We start from the raw sequence: 17461 nt of genomic DNA on the forward strand, positions 1-17461 counted from the left end.
ACTTACAGTAAGGGCAAACTTGACAATTTCATACCTCTGTTCAAGGATTACATAATTTTATCAATATCAGCGAGGTTTTTGTAATTTATCAAACAACGAGGGGTATTCATAATTATGCCAAAATCTCAAGAAAAGTTATTGTAACTTACCCTTATTATTATTATTATTATTATTTTCCTTGCCGCTCTACCTTCCTCCTCTATAAAATTAAAAGTAAAGATGGTATTCAACAAATTCATTAAAGAGGATTGTTTTTGCACTTATCAAAATCTTTATAATTGACCTACTGTCCCTTAAAATCAAGATTGGGTCAAATTTTTCTTTTCAAATAAAAAATGTGTGCAATGTGCAGTTAAGATTTTTAGCATTTATTATATGAGAAATTTAATAGGATTATCTGCATTCTCATTTATTAAATAATTATATGATTAATTTTAATATATATCATATTGCTTTAAAAGCTTATTTCCATTTTTAAAACATGCTCTTCTATTTATATTTACAGATCAATGATGGTTTAATTTAGTGATTAAAATTGATGATTTAAAAGTCAGGAGTTCAAGTACCATAAAAAATATGTGTTTGTCTCATTTAATGTGTTCATTTCATTTGAGTTTATAAATAAATTGATATATTTTTTGATTTATTGATATTAATATAATATAAATAACTGTTTCTATATAAAAAAATATTTACATCTACGTGCATGTAACTTTGAAATGAAATGTCTAATCAATCCACTTAAAAATTATATGAGTTAAATTTATCTATTCAAACATACTTTTATTTTAATAACTTTGCATAGTTTTTTTACACTTTATTTTATTTATTTATAATTTCGATAATGATCAAACATATATTGAATTATTTATTGATATTTTATTTGAATATTACTTATTATTAAAAAGGAGAAAATAAACAGAGTCATCCAAAGTGGATTGGGCCATGCTGCCAAGAAATACTCCAATATCTTTCAAATCTAAATGCTGCTGCTGACTTAGCAACCAAAAATACTTGACCCAATTATTTATTTATTATAGAAGAAAATAGATAATAAATAAATAATTAAGTAAAAAATACTTAATTCTAGGACACTGTCTCTGACCAATAGCATCTCAGAACATTTCAGTTTCCCAAGATTAAAAAAGGTGGGAAAAATTAAAAAAAAATCAAGAACTAACAACTCCAATTTAATTACTTTAAAAATCCCATTTAATATTAACAATTGAAATTATTAACTTATTCAGCACCAACTCAGCAAAGCCTAAAACCATTAAAGAACACTAATAAAGAAACAAAATAATAGATAAAATAGGTGGATTTCTTTTTCATTGCATGAAATCCCATAAAGATAAAGTTGAAAGCGATATAAACTATATTATTAATAATTAATAAGAAGTATTGTAGCTGAGGTAGATCGAAAGATACATGCTTGTGTGCATGTATGTATGTATGCATTGATGGCAGAAATTCAGTAGTAGTTAAAGGGAGGGAGTGGGAGAGAGATGCTCAAAAGTTAAGCTACATGAACACATGTCTGCGTATATTTTGATGAATATTTTAATGTAGTTGAGGAGTAAAAATGAAAGCTTTGCCGGGAAAGATGGGAAAGAGAGAGAAACAGGAAGAGCTGTTCTTGTTGTTGAAGAAGCAGAGGCAGCAAAAAATGGTTATGGAGATACGAGCCACCACCATTGCCGCAAGAACTAGAAAGGGAACCTTCCTTTTCCTACTTTTCATTCTCGTCCTCTTCATCCTTTGATTTCTCAAATAAGTCTTGGCTTGGCGACCTCCTTTTTTTTTTTCTTAAACTTTTCTTGCTTTTTTAACCATCAAGATTTGATTTTTCTCTCTCTTTACTGACATTCTTGGATTTCTGTAATAAGCCCATATAATGCTTGGATTTTCTTGATCTGGGTTTTCTTTTACTAATATATACGGGAAGAACTTTTGGGGTACTGAAATTTCAAGTACTTTCTTGATTCTTCTTGTTGGTGGGTGGACTTTCTTTGTTTTTCTGTTTTTCCCTTTTTACAATCTTCCTTGTAAGTTTTACTGTTTGATTGAGGGAAAATAATCCGATCTTGGTTCTTGTGGTGTAGTTGTGCTAAGCTCTGGATCTTGGGGTCTGTTTTATGAAAGAATCATTCTTGAAGTCTAATGTTGACGAATCTGGGATTGGTTGAACTAAGTTTCAAGGGTGTTTGAATTCGTTTGGCGAGTTTAGAATTCCCTTTAGTGCTGTTGTTGTACAATTGTATGTTTTTGTCACTGAAATCACACAATTTTGGGAGTAAAAATCCTTCATTTGTGTGAATTTCCTTCGAGGCATTTGGTTTCTCCTCAAGAATGAGTTTTCTCTTCTCCTTGTTGTACGACTTACTGGAAACAGGAATATACATACATACATGACATCCTAACGGGAAAAGGGAAAACCCACCTCTTTTTTTGTGGGTTTTGATAGTTGGATAGTTAGTCTGATAAATTTTGAGTTCAGACAGAAACATAGTCATTGATATTTATTTGTAACTGTAGATATAAATTAGGAGACCAGCATACCAGGTTTTCTCTAGAAGCCTGATTTCAAGTGTTATCTGTGGTGGGATGTTGGTGGTCTATGGGAATACCTGATAATTCACTACTGGATTTGATAGAGAAGGTTAAGTCTTGGATATCTTGGGGAAATAGTAATTCGAGTTCCATATCCCGTGGATTTGAGATGACTGATAACAATAGCAACATGTGCTGTCGTTGTGAAGTTAAATTACTAAATTCTTGTCTCAAGTACCAGTGCCAAAGCTGTGGAAGGCTGTTGTGCGGGAAATGTGTGCAAGGACTTGCATCTATGGATGTAATTGCCCCTACTCGTCTGAGGGAGACGATGGAGGCTGTGTGTAGTATCAAGACATGCAAGCTTTGCGTTGAACTTGGTCCCCTAAATAAAGCTGCCCAAAAATGTAGCGGTAAAATCTATCCCTCTGATTCTCCAAGACAAAGCCCAGAACCACCATCACCAAGTTTTAGTGGTGAGAGATCCGATAGTCAATCCCCCCATGCTCTGACTAGAAACAGTGATGAGTTCCTTTCAGACCATCCATCTCCAGTATCTGATCATCGCTCACCAAGCAGGTATGAACTGGATTTCTATTGCGAACTTTACTGTATTTCAGTTATTGTAACTTGGTGAAGTTAATTCATTGATTCTTTAATGGGAAGAATCTAACCCCATGAGTACGATTCTTGATGTAATTACTGACTTCTCATGTTAAATCCCAACTGTGACTTTGCTAGTGTCATAATTTTTATATGATTGATCTTTAGATTGAGCATGTATGAATACTTGCTTGAGCTTATATCAGACTTTATTTGGATATCTACCTCTAGCATATTCTTAGTGCATAGTGAATCTATTTTAGCATGTGTAGGTGTTTTGGGACAGAACTTATGGAGATCTTAATTCTTTTGATTCAGATTTGTGCTGTAATTTGGTTAAGTATTTGTGATAGCATGTTGTTATTGTAGGAGTGATGACGACGAGGAAGAGGATTCAACAAGTCACTTTCTCAGTGCAGCAAGTGAATACTTCCGTGATACTTCTGATGTAGATTCTATTAGTGGTAGACATGAATTTTATAGTTTTACATCTGTTGGATCAAGCCCATCAGATAGCCCCTCTAGGATCCATATTACTTCCAATAGAGTTGGGCGTTGTGTACAGCAAGGGCGTGGGGGAATCCCTAGGTCCCAAAATGATGGTCCCTTTGACAAAGAGCAGGCTGTTTTAGAAAAGGCTGCTAAAAGGATTTGGGATCCGGAAAAGATTGATGATCTACCCATTTTCGATAATAAGGGTGAGAAGTTGTCGCAACCATTGGATTTTGAAACCAATGGTCTCATTTGGTTGCCTCCTCCGCCTTATGATGTCTCTGATGAGCTGGAAAACAATTTCTTTACATATGATGACGAGGATGATGAGGTTGGCGACTCAGGTGAAATTTTTTCCCCTACTGCTGGTCTTGGTAGCAGCATGTTTTTGGTGAAGGAGAGGCAGCAGGTTGATCACAAGGAATCCTTCAGAGCTGTTGTGAAGGGGCATTTCAGAGCTCTTGTGTCACAGCTTTTGCAAGTGCAGGGCATAATCTCCACCGACAGCGACTGTGCAGAAGATTGGCTAAACATAATAACGACATTAGCATGGCAAGCTGCAAACTTTATAAAGCCTGATACTAGTAGAGGAGGTAGCATGGATCCCTCTGACTATGTAAAGGTCAAATGTGTAGCTGCAGGAAGTCCTAGTCAGAGGTAAATATCAGATCATGTTTAAATGATTCAGATTTCCACACTCCATTTGTCAGCTCGTAAGGCTTTTTTCCTTTTTCTTTTTTGTCTCTCTTAATGCAGCAAACTTATCAAAGGAGTTGTTTGTACAAAGAATATAAAACATAAACGTATGACGTCTCAATACAAAAACACTAGACTACTTCTCTTAGGAGGAGCACTTGAGTACCAGCGAGTTCCCAATCAACTGGCATCTTTTAATACATTACTGCAACAGGTTCTTCGAGATTAGCTTTTCTAGTTCATATCTTTTTTGATAAAAGATTAAAGTAATTTGCATAAATTCATGAAAATAATTTTGGATTCAGGAAAATGACCATTTGAAGATGATTGTTTCAAAGATAGAAGCCCATCGTCCTAACGTGCTGCTTGTTGAGAAAACTGTATCTTCATTTGCTCAAGAGCAATTGTTAGCAAAAGACATCTCTTTAGTTCTAAATGTTAAAAGACCGCTATTGGAGCGTATTGCAAGATGCACTGGTGCTATTATAACTCCCTCAACTGATCATATATCCACAACAAGGGTGGGGCACTGTGAACTCTTCCATTTGGAAAAAATTTCAGAAGACCATGAACCAGTCAATCAGTTCAACAGAAGGCCATCGAAAACCTTGATGTTTTTTGAAGGTTGTCCCAGGCGGTTGGGTTGCACGGTAATATTAGTTAAAACTCTGCATGCACCATAGGATTTTGTTTTTCCAGTCACGACATGTTGCTACAGTAGTGTTCTGTTCTTTTCTGTACTTATATCTCACTGTTGTTTTCATTTTCTTTTGGGTCTCATGTTATAGGTTCTACTGAGGGGCTCATCCCGTGAAGACCTTAAGAAGGTGAAAACTGTTACCCAATATGCTGTCTTTGCAGCATATCATTTGTCGCTAGAGACCTCCTTTCTTGCTGACGAGGGCGCCAGTCTTCCTCAAACTGGAGCAAAATCCGCTCATTTTACTGCAGAGAAGATGACTCTAGATAAGGCCATCTCAATAATCCCTGATTCTGCTGTAAATACCACTTGTGGAGAAGAAGTTGACGACCCTCTTGTTAATACTGGATCGGCGGATCTCAATTTGGAGCTCGGGTTGCAAGAATCCCTGTCTGCCCTTGGGGAGGTTGATGATGTGTCTATGCCAGATGAGTTTAAATACAGAAGCGCACTATCTGAGGCGTGTGACGAGAATTTGGCATTGGATTTAATGCTTTCTGACATGAGGCATACTTGTCCGAGCATCAGAACTCATATCCGAATGGCATCACTAGGTCAAGTCGAGGGGCAATCAGGTGAAGTTTCTGAACTAGCAGCTACTGAGAGAGCTGATGGTGCCGAGGCCTCTATTGAATACTGTTCAGCTAATGATAATAACGAGAGCATATTAGTTTCTTTCTCCAGCCACTGTATCCTGAATGGAACTGCATGCGAACGTTCTCGACTTCTTCGTGTAAAGTTCTATGGCCCTTCTGATAAACCACTAGGGAGGTTTCTTAGGGATGATCTGTTTGATAAGGTAACCTTAGTTTTCAATCCATTTCCTCTGTCTCCTTTGTTGTCCTTTTTCTTGGATCTTATATTCTTGTTTCATTTTGTATCACTAGTCATCTCGCTGTCAATCGTGCAAGGAATCGGCTGAAGCCCATTCCATTTGTTATACTCACCAGCATGGAAATCTGACCATAAATGTTAGAAGCCTGTCCTCAGTTAGGCTTCCTGGGGAACAAGATGGCAAGATATGGATGTGGCACAGATGCCTTAGATGTTCGCCTATAGAAGGAGTTCCACCAGCCACAAGAAGAGTGGTTATGTCTGATGCTGCCTGGGGCCTTTCTTTTGGAAAGTTTCTTGAACTTAGCTTTTCAAACCATGCTACTGGTAATCGTGTTGCAAGCTGTGGCCATTCTCTGCAAAGGGACTGCCTAAGGTTTTACGGGTGCGTACATTCACTTGGATCCCAATTTTATTTTCGTGTTATTGTTTGTGTAATATGAAGTTGCAATAGCGGCAAAATGATGGTTTTTACCCTTTATCTTTGGCAGGTTCGGAAGTATGGTTGCTTTCTTCCGGTATTCTCCTATTAACATACTTTCTGTTCGTTTGCCCCCTTCAATTCTCGAATTCAGTAGTCCTAAGGAACAAAGCTGGTTAAGAAAAGAAGCATCAGAGGTTCTTGAAAACCTAAAATGCCTGTCTCATTTGTTTTTATTTGAAAGAAAAAAGTCACTGTTCGAACAGCTGTATTCTAACTATCTATCTGTCTCTCCTTGTATCAGTTGTTGAGCAAAGCAGAAGCCCTGTATGCAGAGATATCAGCTGTTCTTCAAGAGATTAATGAGAGGAGCTCATCTTTTATGCATGAATTCACCGACGCCAATGACTTGCATGGCCACATCTTGGACCTAAATGATATGCTTGCCAACGAAAAGAGTTACTACAAAGTGAGTACTGAATTGCTTCCTAGTGGATCTAATTTTCAATGGAAAATATAACTTATATTTGTTTTCTATCTTAAGATGTTTACTCTTTATCTTAACTAATCTTGTGACAACACGCCACTGATCCTTTGATGTGTGTGTCTCATGTGATTATTTATTATGTAAATTTGGTCTCTTAAAGTTCTGGCTCTAGGGCTTATTGCTATGTATCTGTACAGGATTCGCTCCAATTAGCAGATGAAGAGATTCTGGAACATGATCGAGCAGAAGTTGACATTCTTGAAATTAACCGTTTGAGACATTCTCTTCTAATTGGTTCACATGTTTGGGATCGACGGCTATACTTACTGAACTCCCTCCTGAAGAGAAGTTCCAGCCCGAAGGCTCTGCCTGATGTTGATTCTCTTATTGGGTTAAAAGATTCTGCAACATATTATAAAGATTGCAGCCTTGACCTTGGTCATGATTATGAAATTGATGAGCCAGACTATTCGAGACTAGAGGACCCTGGAAAAGCTGCACCAGCCAATGACAAGGAACCTGAGCCTGACATGCCAGAAAGCGATACTGTACCTGCATTCCTGCAGAAAGAAGGGGATGGAGTGTACAAATATGAGGAGAATGCTATCAATATTACATCTTTGGAACGCCTTCCTTCGGCTGCATCCATACTTTCTGATAAGATAGATTCAGCTTGGTGTGGTACTGGTCAGGCACTGATGACAGCTCAGTTGACCAATACACTGAGTGCAGATTTGTCTGAAGCTATCTCAGTTGTCCCAGTAAATCAAAAAGACAATCCATCTTTCAGAAGATTATTGTCACCAACAAGAGTTTACTCCTTTGATTCTGCTCAGAGGCTTCAAGAAAGAATGACGAAAGTACAGCCACCTTCTTTGCATTTGTCGACACTTCGATCTTTTCATGCTTCTGGAGATTACAAATACATGCTCAAGGACCCCGTTTCGAATGTACAGAGGACTTACTCTCAAGTATCACCACATGAAGCTGAAAAGTTAAATCTTACATCGAATGCCTCTCCTTCTTTTATCTCTTCTATATCTCTCTTGCCTCAAGGAGCAAGATCAATGATCCAGCAAAATGGCCAATATGATATTGTTATTGCTGTTTATGATAACGAGCCCACAAGCTTAATATCTTATGCCCTTACTTCCAAAGAGTATGTCGACTGGATTGCTGATAAGCCAAACGGCCCTGAAAGAGGATCAAATGCTAGTCTCATCAACAAGATGAATTCAGTAGCTTCTGACCTTTCAACATGGCGGTCTTTTGGTTCCCTGGACTTGGACTACCACTATGCAAATTACAGCTCTGAAGATGCTTCGGCTACAGTTGGTTCCCTCATCGCAGATCCCAAGAATTCTCCTAATCTCAGAATTTCTTTTGAGGATGAGTCTTCACTCACTTTGGGAAAGGTGAAGTTCAGCGTCACTTGTTATTTTGCAAAGGAATTTGATGCTCTTAGAAGGAAATGCTGTCCTAGTGAAGTCGATATTGTACGTTCCTTGAGCCGCTGCAAGAGATGGAGTGCCCAAGGGGGAAAGAGTAATGTTTATTTTGCCAAGTCATTTGACGAACGCTTCATAATCAAACAAGTAACGAAGACTGAGTTGGAATCGTTCAACGAATTTGCACCAGAGTACTTTAAGTATTTGACAGATGCTCTTAGCTCCGGAAGTCCAACTTGTCTTGCCAAAGTACTTGGCATATATCAGGTTCGACCTCATTTCTTGTTCATGTAGTATTGTACTAATTGAACGACGATTCTATACCTGATATTACTTCGCCTGTTAAATCATAGGTTTCAGTCAAACATGCGAAAACTGCCAAGGAAACGAAAATGGATTTGATGGTGATGGAGAACCTCTTCTTCAAAAGAAGCATTTCCAAGGTCTATGATCTAAAGGGATCAGCAAGATCCCGTTACAATTCAGACACAACGGGAGCAAACAAAGTACTATTAGATATGAATCTCTTGGAAACCTTGCATACAAATCCTATATTTCTTGGTAGCAAAGCCAAGAGGAGGCTGGAAAGAGCTGTTTGGAACGATACATCATTTTTAGCTGTAAGCCATTTTAGCCTGTAAATGCAACAAAGTCTCTTAGTACTATCGCTGCTCCTTTTTTGGATGTTTGTTCTTGACGTTCTTGTTTCGTTTGCAGTCGGTGGATGTGATGGATTATTCATTGTTGGTTGGGGTGGACGAGGAGCGGAAGGAGCTGGTGTTGGGGATCATAGATTACATGAGACAGTATACTTGGGACAAGCATTTGGAGACATGGGTGAAGGCATCTGGAATTCTTGGTGGACCAAAGAATGCTTCACCAACCATTATTTCTCCCAAACAGTACAAGAAAAGATTCAGAAAAGCAATGACAAACTATTTTCTTACAGTACCAGATCAATGGTCATCCTGAGCACAGTTCCATTGTTCCTTGTTTTTGCTTTTCTTCATGTAATATTTTCATTGTACCGATTACTTAGTTTGTGGAGGCTGTTGTACACTAAATATGAGTAACAGAGGTTTAGGCCTATTTCTCGAAACTCCACATGTGGTATCACCTTGAAACAAGGATCTTGGATCTCTTGAATCCAAATATTTATAAAATGTAGGGTTAATTACACTTAGCCCCTTTGGAAATGCCTAAATTATATTTTTTTAAAAAAAATTAAAATTAAACTTACACCCTTCAAAAAATTCTCGATTTACACTTGACTTCTTTTGTTTGGGTGTGGACGAAAAATGCTGATGTAAGCAAAAAAAAAAAAAATACAAAATTTTAAATTTTGTCCCTCATTTAATATTTTATGTATATTTTTATTCTTATAAATAGATAAATATAATATATATATATATAGTGATGTTAACATAATTACATTTCTCCTTTCATAAGTACAAAATTATTATATGAAAATCTTAATGAGGGTTAAAATTGAAAACTAATGCAATTTTTTTTGGTAAGGTCAGAATTTTTTGTTTAAATTCTTATAAAAGGAGGTCAGGTGTAAACAATGAATTTTTGTAGGGGTGTAAATATAATTTTTTAAAATCTTTTTTTAGAGAAAGTGTAATTTCATATTTTTATAGGGGTCTAAATATAATTAACCCTAAAAAATAATTTTGCTTCACAAATACCCAGAGATACATACCCAACCCACCCCCACCTTTTGTATTTTCTTTTATAAATTGAATGTTTTTAAGTAAATTGATTAAACAATGATTGTTGCCATTATTTTCTAATTTTGGTGAGGGAAGATCAATCTGATTGCAAAAATAGACTTTCGTCGCCTACCGAGACATAACAAATTTATCCCTCCAAAATCGTAAACAACACAAAAATATAACCAGGGGTAGAATGATCATTAGCCAAATCTATATCTAATTAATTTTTTAATTTTCTAAATAAACGTAAAAAACCATTACTAGTTTTATTTAGATTTATAAACAGGGTATTTTTCGAAATATCAAAATCTCAGATGTTAAAGTGTAATTATATTCTTTTTTGAATAGTATATGATTTATTATATTATTCATAATTTAAAAATTATTTCAATACATCAATAATTCAAATTAATGAATATATTTAAATTGAGACAAAAAATTAAATAAACTACTACAAAAATATGTATATATATATATATATATTTATGTGACTCGAACTGAATCTTACCAATAAAGTAAGAGTTGGTTGGCTGTAATTATACTATTTGGGAACATGAAATTCTGACTTTTGAGGAAGTAGACAGGTTGCCTTCCATAAAATGGTTCCGATCCAAGAAAGGGTCTCACCTCAGAAGACACTTAACACAAGTGGTCGCACATTTGAAATACAGACAATGGATAAGTAAGAAATGCAGAGTATAATTGTACCACGTTCTTCGACATATTTATGGAATTGACTTATATATTTTGAGAGTGACATCAACTTACCTATTTTTTAGGCAATTGACTTTATGTTTCAACTCACCGATTATATGTTTAACAAGTCTACATGACCCTGTGGCTGTTATACTGTGCTAATTATGCAACTTTAAACTTGAATATTTTGTATTTTCTTTTTTGAATAATTACACATCTTTGTCTGAGATTTGGTGTAATTATACGTAAATTTTCTATAATTTAAAAAATTACATTCAGTATCCATGACGTTTGTTTTTATCTAAATAATAAATTTTTTCATTAATCAAAATTCACCGAATATACTGATATTAGCAAAAAGGTTAAATGAAAATATATATTTACTCCCACTTATTGCAGGCCAAACATATTTTTTCTAATCAAAATACCTACCCTTGGTAAAAGATATATCTCCTCACACATATTAACGTGTGAAGATGTATAACAGTAGTTTGATCATAAAATATTTGTTTGACCTAGAACAAATCAGTAATAAGTCAATCGCGATAAATATAGATTTTCATTCAACTTTTTTTTTTTTATTAAATATGAACAAATTTAGTAAATTTTGAACTTAAAGATCTATTTGTTATACAAAAACAAACGTCGAGGATACAAAATGTAATTTTTCAAACTACAAATAATTCAATATGTAATTACATCAAGCCTTCAGAGAGGGCAGTGTAATGATCTCTTTCTTCCTTTTTATATCATGTTATTAATCATATCATTTAATACATTCAAATTCAGATAAAATCACAATAACAGATATTATTGCATCTGTCATTTGTTTAGCTTGCAGGCCATGTAAAAATGTTATGTTTTTTATAGGTACTTGTTTGTTTTCAAGAATGTAATAAAAGAAAAGTTGATGGAAAGAAACTTGAAAACAAAAACTGAGACGTACTCTCTCATAATTCACCTAGTCAATCCCAAAAACTAAAACATTCTGGTTCTCAGCATCTTAACATTTGCATTCATTTTCCATGTACAAAACCAACCCAAAAATACTCTTCGTTGCTGAGAAACCTTCTAGGGAATTTGGGGAGGAAAATACAGAATATATCGCTATCAGTTAATCACTTTGATTGATATGCTCTGCAAGCGCGACCTCTCTTTTGCTATGACGACACAGCAAGCTGAATCTCCCCTTCATTAATTGGCAAAAATCCAACACGCTTCTGCAAGACACGAATTTGTAACCTCAAAATAATTGTAATTCATGACACATGCTACATTGAGATAAATACTCGTACGTTCGACATGATTCAAATATATGACCTCGAATTTATTCATAGGACAAGAAGATTAAGACATTATGGACGACTTTAATTATGGGCATGTCCAAAGTTGTTAAAACATATAGCTTTAACCTTAAAGTCGTCACTGAGGTTGTTCCTCAACAAGCTAAAGCCATCCTTTACAGACTGCAATAACTATAATCCACCACACATTAATTTCAAAAGCGAAAAAACTGGTTGTCAAAGTGAAAAGACACCCAACTTTCTGTCAAGCACACGAAATTTGAAAAGAATTTATCGACAAAAATTAAAATGTAAAGAGCCTTTCCTAAAGTTAAAGTAAGGTAGGACCATTGGACGGCTTTGATCTTTCCATATAATAATTTGGGCCATGCTTATCTTAATAGCAAGCTGTAGCTTTGCTTGAGAAAGTAATAGATATTAATATTAAATAATTTTGTGTCTAACAAATTAATTTTTTAAATAAAATGATCATTTAATTCAATAACAGTATTAGAATCCGATCAAATCAAAGGTCCTTGGTTTGAATTTCATTATTGTCTATATAAAGAAAAATATTTACGTACAAAGTTTTTTTATGAGCGAGACATATTAAAATATTAATATTAAATAATTCTTCTTAAATGAAATGATCATTAGATACTTTCGCACTAAGCGACATAGCAAATAGTTCTACAAGAACAGTGGACAAATTACAGTGGGGGGGGGGGGGAGGAAAACAACTTAAGTAAAAGAAGAGACAGTTAGTTCAACTGGATATATATTTATTCTGCTTATGGAAGGCTTATAAATGAATAATTGAAAGCAAAAATTAGATTATTTACTTGCATATGGCAATGGATAGGTAGACCTACTTATAACTAAATATCTATATTTATGAATTAATTGGTTTAAATTCAATCATCCACTTTCAACTGCTGTTGAGTTGTGTAAACTGTGTATGTTGTAGTTTTAATTAGTTCCACCAGAATGATCTATTTAAAGTACTTACATTGTTGCCAATCCCATTGTATCTTATAGTCCGAATTTTGTTGTATCTTTTATTCCTATTATTATATATGTACAGTATCCTACTGTTATAGAAATTATTCCGTTTATTTTATTTAAGAAAAATATTTATACACGTATTTTATATATTAAATGAAATAAAAATGCAATATAATTTAAAATAGAAAATTTAATCCGCCTGGCAGGACATTTGCGGTCCGATTATTCTTTCCCATTTTGTGGAATAAATGTGAGAAAAAGAAATAAAGGGACCCATTGGTTCATTACGAACTAATATAATTATGTACCGACCTAATCGCAAGAATTGGAAGTAATTAATTTGGTACAGTTTCTTCTGATCTAAGCATGTTTATATGACTCTGCACGATGAGCCGACTTCCGGAAAATATAAATATTCAGCATGTTGGATGCTTTTCTAAGGATGATTTCGACCGAATAAAGTTGCCTACATTGTACAAAGACATGAAGTTCCGCGAAACTCTGATGAACAATTAATTAGTGAAATTATATTTTAATCTAAGTTCAATATTTTAAATTTTTTATTCTATTTTTTTTCAAACTGATCCTAAAATTAAAAAAAAAAAATTCAACATATTTAGTGACATAAATTCCAGTAAGCTCAACACATTAGTAAAATCATAGTATTATTCTTCTGAGCTAATCATTTTTCAATAAGGTAAATTGCATAAAATTCCTTTGTTTTTTGAAAATTCAGACAAAAAAACCCCTTCTAATTGAAAAAGGCAAAACAACTTTATGTTTTAAAAACTCAACTCACTCTCTTCTTTTGACCAAAGTTGTAACGGCATTATATTTATCACCGCGGACCATTATATTATATATAAATAATTAAAAAATATTATTATATATATAATTGAAAAAAAAAAAAGAAAATCTAATTCCCACCCCACCCTCGTGCTGCCCCCCAGATCTGGCGGCGGCCAAAAAGAAAAGAGGATGACGGTCGGCTGTCGTCCAGCGTCACCGTCGCCCTCTGTGCAAGGGCGGTGGCCGGGGCCGTCTCCACCAGGTTTTTTTTAAAAAAATTAATTATTATTCTAATAATTATTAGATATTTAATTAATTATTCAGTCTGATATACATATTATTAGATTTCTATTTTGTTTTAAGTACATATGATACTAATTTAAATATAAATATCATTTACAAAAAAAAATATAATTAATAAAATATTTAACATAAATAATAATTTAAATTAATTTATAAATTATAATTACTATAATTGCTTAAGATTTATATTCATGTACATATCTAATTTAAAAAATAAAACTTAGTATATTATTTTTTTAATGTAATTTTTTTTTGGTATTGTTAAAAAAAATTATAATGTAATAAATTTAAATATGATCTATTTAATATTTTTAATTATATAATATTTGAATTTGTTAATTGTATAATTTCTATAATTAATTTATATCCATATTTGTTGAGATATTTAAATTTTAATTTTTTAGAGAAATAAAAAAGAAAAAGAAATATTCAAAATAAATTAATAATTCAAAAATGTCATAAACTATTATATAGTCATATAGGGACATCTTAGTCAAAATAACAAAAAAAATCATGTAAGGAAATCAAAACAGTTTTTAAACCGCACCACTTGCTGGTTGCGCTTCAAAGGGGGTTTTTGCATGAGTTTACAAAATATAAGGATTTTTTGTCTATTTTCAAATCACTGAGGATTTTTTAGTTAATTTAACAAAACACATGGGATAAAAAGGAATTTAGCCTTCAATAATCACATCTAATTTTTGTGAAAAAGAAATCTGAAGGAACATATGAATTCAGATGTCGAACCCGGGAAAATGGAGGCGATGTTGGAATTGAAATAAATAAATAAATAACAACAAACCTGGCGTGATTTGGGGTCTGGTTCAACCAATCCACGATCACCCTGCCAATGCACGTTCTGCTCCGCCGCACCGCCGCCGGCCATGCAAAGGCTGACAATTTTCTCCGCTACCTCAGCCCCGTCCTTGCTCTCAGCCATCAACCTCTCCACCTCCGCCTTCGGCAACCTCATCCTCACCCTCACTCCTCCTCCTCCTCCTCCGCCGCCGCCGCCACTATTTTCCAGAATTCCTTTATTAATCTCCTTCTCGAGCTCAATGCTCACCGGCCTCATGATGGACAAATCCGAAGCCGATCTCCGCGCCAGCATCAGGCTCTCGAGCCGGTCTTTGGCGCTCATATGAATTCCGGAGCGCACTCTCCGCGGCCGTTTCTGCTCTGGAGATTTCGGCAGTTGGACGAGAAAATAGAGCCGTCTCGGCTTCAGCTCCTGGTGCGGCTCCAACGGCTTGGCTCGGACGCCGTAATGCCTCACCGCCTCCGAGTCCAATAACACATGACCCGGGTGGTTTCCAACCACCGACCCGACCCGAACCGGAGTTTTCAATTTGAACGTCTCCCCATTGATTTTCATCACCTTTGCACTTCTTTTTCCACCCAAACTGTTCCCCATTGCTTCAGTTGAAAATGGGGTGGGAGATGGAGAATTGGGCCGGTTTTATGGGGGTGACGGGTGGTGGGGCGGTTTAATTTTTTAATGGAGTAGGGGTCAAATAAAGTATAAATTTAAGAGTTGAGAGCTACTTTGACAAAATGTTATACAATTGAGCACACTTATAACTCCTTTAGCCACACTCTTTGCAACATAGCTCGATTGGGTCATCGCAACCCCGCCAATATATTAAAAAATTAAGTTAATTTTTATTAAATTAAAATATTTTTTATTGATAATTGCAATCTTATAATACACTCACATAATATGACAAGTTCTAAATTAATATGACAAGCACGACATTCTTCATGATATTCAAATTCATGACAAAATTAAACAAAATTTAACTGCCAAACTACCTTATTGGTAATATTTGTATGCGGGCCTAAGTGGTGTCCTGCCGTTCAGTGAATTTATACTCACATGAAGTGTGAATCATTAAATTAATACATAATGATGATATCATACATAATTTAATAACTAATAGTTTATGTGAATATAAACTTATATAGCCAAATCACGGAGACCTGTTTGTGATTTGTTACTTTTGGTTATAAAGTAACGGTGCTTGTAGATGTGAAAGGGATGAGTCAGACGTCGGAAGCAGACATGTCTTGATGTCAACATTGCCTGGCCAGTCGATGAGGTGAATATCATGGAAATTGGTCGACCTGATTTGCTAAATACTTTCGAGTAGAGAGAATAGAATGATTTTCACATCATAACTTTGTTTTTAAAAAAAAAAAAATTGCAACCTTAATTTCAGGCAAAAATAAATTAGGTTTTTACAACATAATAGTAGTAACAATAGTTGATTCTACATTTGTTATTTTACCAGTAACATCCACTGGACAATCTTGATTTACGTACTGTGGAACAACTTAATTATTAATATGAATCAATCATGAAATGGATCTTAACATTCACTAATTAAGGATCTTTTATCGCACTTTAATATTTACGTACTAGTATTACATCAATTTGTTTGTGATATATTACTTTATAATTTAATTTAATCATGTATTTTAATTTCCAGTGTAATAGAAAATTCCATCACTCTGCTAATTAACTATTTGTTTATTGCGAGTCTGGAGTACTTCAAACGCTACAGAAAGTATAACATTTTAATCATGACTAATTATCATAGTTAATAATAAAGACTCGTAACTAACAGTTATTGACCACATCATGCAACAGTTGTTTGCTGTAATTTTTACGATGATGGCTAAAGCATTTGTCATAGCTGAAAGTCGTGACAAATGTTTTTACCATGACTCTTAGATGCAGCAAATAACTTTTTCAATAGAAAAATTAGTTTTTTTACATCGATTTTATTAGTCTTACTTAATTATTATTGACCATAATTTTTATTCATGACCATAATTAGTGAAGCCAATAGTAAATTTAATTTAGCCTAAGTTAATAATAATTACGTTACGTTAATGAGGGATGCGTAACGAAATAGGAATTCCATTCATCGTCATTCCTGCATGCGGCCTCTTGACTACTTAATTAGCAGCCGAACCATGTTCTCTACGCTTCCTAAATTAATTAATTAATTTAATACAATTTCATTAATTTGAAATCATGCATCATTTAATAGTATAATAAAATCTATCAAAATTGATTACGTTATAAGTTTTTAATACATTCTTTTTTATTATTATTATTATAGTAAGTCATTCATTTTATCATTTAATACATTTAAATTTAAAGATTAATTCAATATATTAATAATTCAAATTAACAAATACATTCAAATGAGATAAAGAAACATCAAACTATTATAAACGCAATTATATATCTACATTTGAGGGACTCAAACTCACAACCTTAATTATGGAGACCTTACCAGTCGAATAAGTCCTATTGACAATTAATATATGGTAAATAGAAATTTTATTGTCTTTCTTATTAACCTTAAACGGGCTGGCAGAAAGACATTTAAATAAAAAACCGCACTACGTTATAGGAGTGAACTAA

At 34.2% G+C, this 17461-nt stretch overlaps 2 protein-coding genes across 2 annotated transcripts; one reads left to right on the plus strand and one right to left on the minus strand.

Annotated features, from left to right (window-relative positions):
* Nucleotides 1-1419: 1419 nt before the first annotated feature.
* Nucleotides 1420-9427, plus strand: LOC105156256 (putative 1-phosphatidylinositol-3-phosphate 5-kinase FAB1C). Its single transcript, XM_088877418.1, has 11 exons — nt 1420-3129; nt 3523-4302; nt 4402-4555; nt 4647-4991; nt 5130-5840; nt 5929-6260; nt 6367-6493; nt 6601-6765; nt 6981-8498; nt 8585-8851; nt 8949-9427. Exons 1-11 carry the CDS (start codon nt 2618-2620, stop codon nt 9201-9203), a joined length of 5166 nt encoding a protein of 1721 aa, XP_088733544.1. The 5' UTR covers nt 1420-2617; the 3' UTR covers nt 9204-9427.
* A 2140-nt stretch (nt 9428-11567) lies between these two features.
* LOC148789257 (uncharacterized protein At1g66480-like) lies at nt 11568-15572 on the minus strand. Its single transcript, XM_088877419.1, has 2 exons — nt 14828-15572; nt 11568-11865 (listed from the first exon to the last, which is right to left on the minus strand). The coding sequence occupies exons 1-2, from the start codon at nt 15437-15439 to the stop codon at nt 11806-11808; spliced, it is 672 nt and encodes a 223-aa protein (XP_088733545.1). The 5' UTR covers nt 15440-15572; the 3' UTR covers nt 11568-11805.
* Nucleotides 15573-17461: the final 1889 nt, after the last annotated feature.

This window comes from Sesamum indicum, linkage group LG2, assembly GCF_026168435.1.
Source record: "Sesamum indicum cultivar Baizhima isolate 11 linkage group LG2, ASM2616843v1, whole genome shotgun sequence".
NCBI lineage: Eukaryota > Viridiplantae > Streptophyta > Magnoliopsida > Lamiales > Pedaliaceae > Sesamum > Sesamum indicum.

Excerpts from the sequence above, each read along its gene's own strand:
- LOC105156256 (XM_088877418.1), top strand. The coding sequence starts at position 2,618 with ATGGGAATACCTGATAATTCACTACTGGATTTGATAGAGAAGGTTAAG. Across the intron at positions 3,130-3,522 it reads GATCATCGCTCACCAAGCAG|GAGTGATGACGACGAGGAAG; the intron begins GTATGAACTGGA and ends TTGTTATTGTAG. Across the intron at positions 5,841-5,928 it reads GGGATGATCTGTTTGATAAG|TCATCTCGCTGTCAATCGTG; the intron begins GTAACCTTAGTT and ends TTGTATCACTAG.
- LOC148789257 (XM_088877419.1), bottom strand. The coding sequence starts at position 15,439 with ATGGGGAACAGTTTGGGTGGAAAAAGAAGTGCAAAGGTGATGAAAATC. Across the intron at positions 11,866-14,827 it reads CAGACCCCAAATCACGCCAG|AAGCGTGTTGGATTTTTGCC; the intron begins GTTTGTTGTTAT and ends CGTGTCTTGCAG.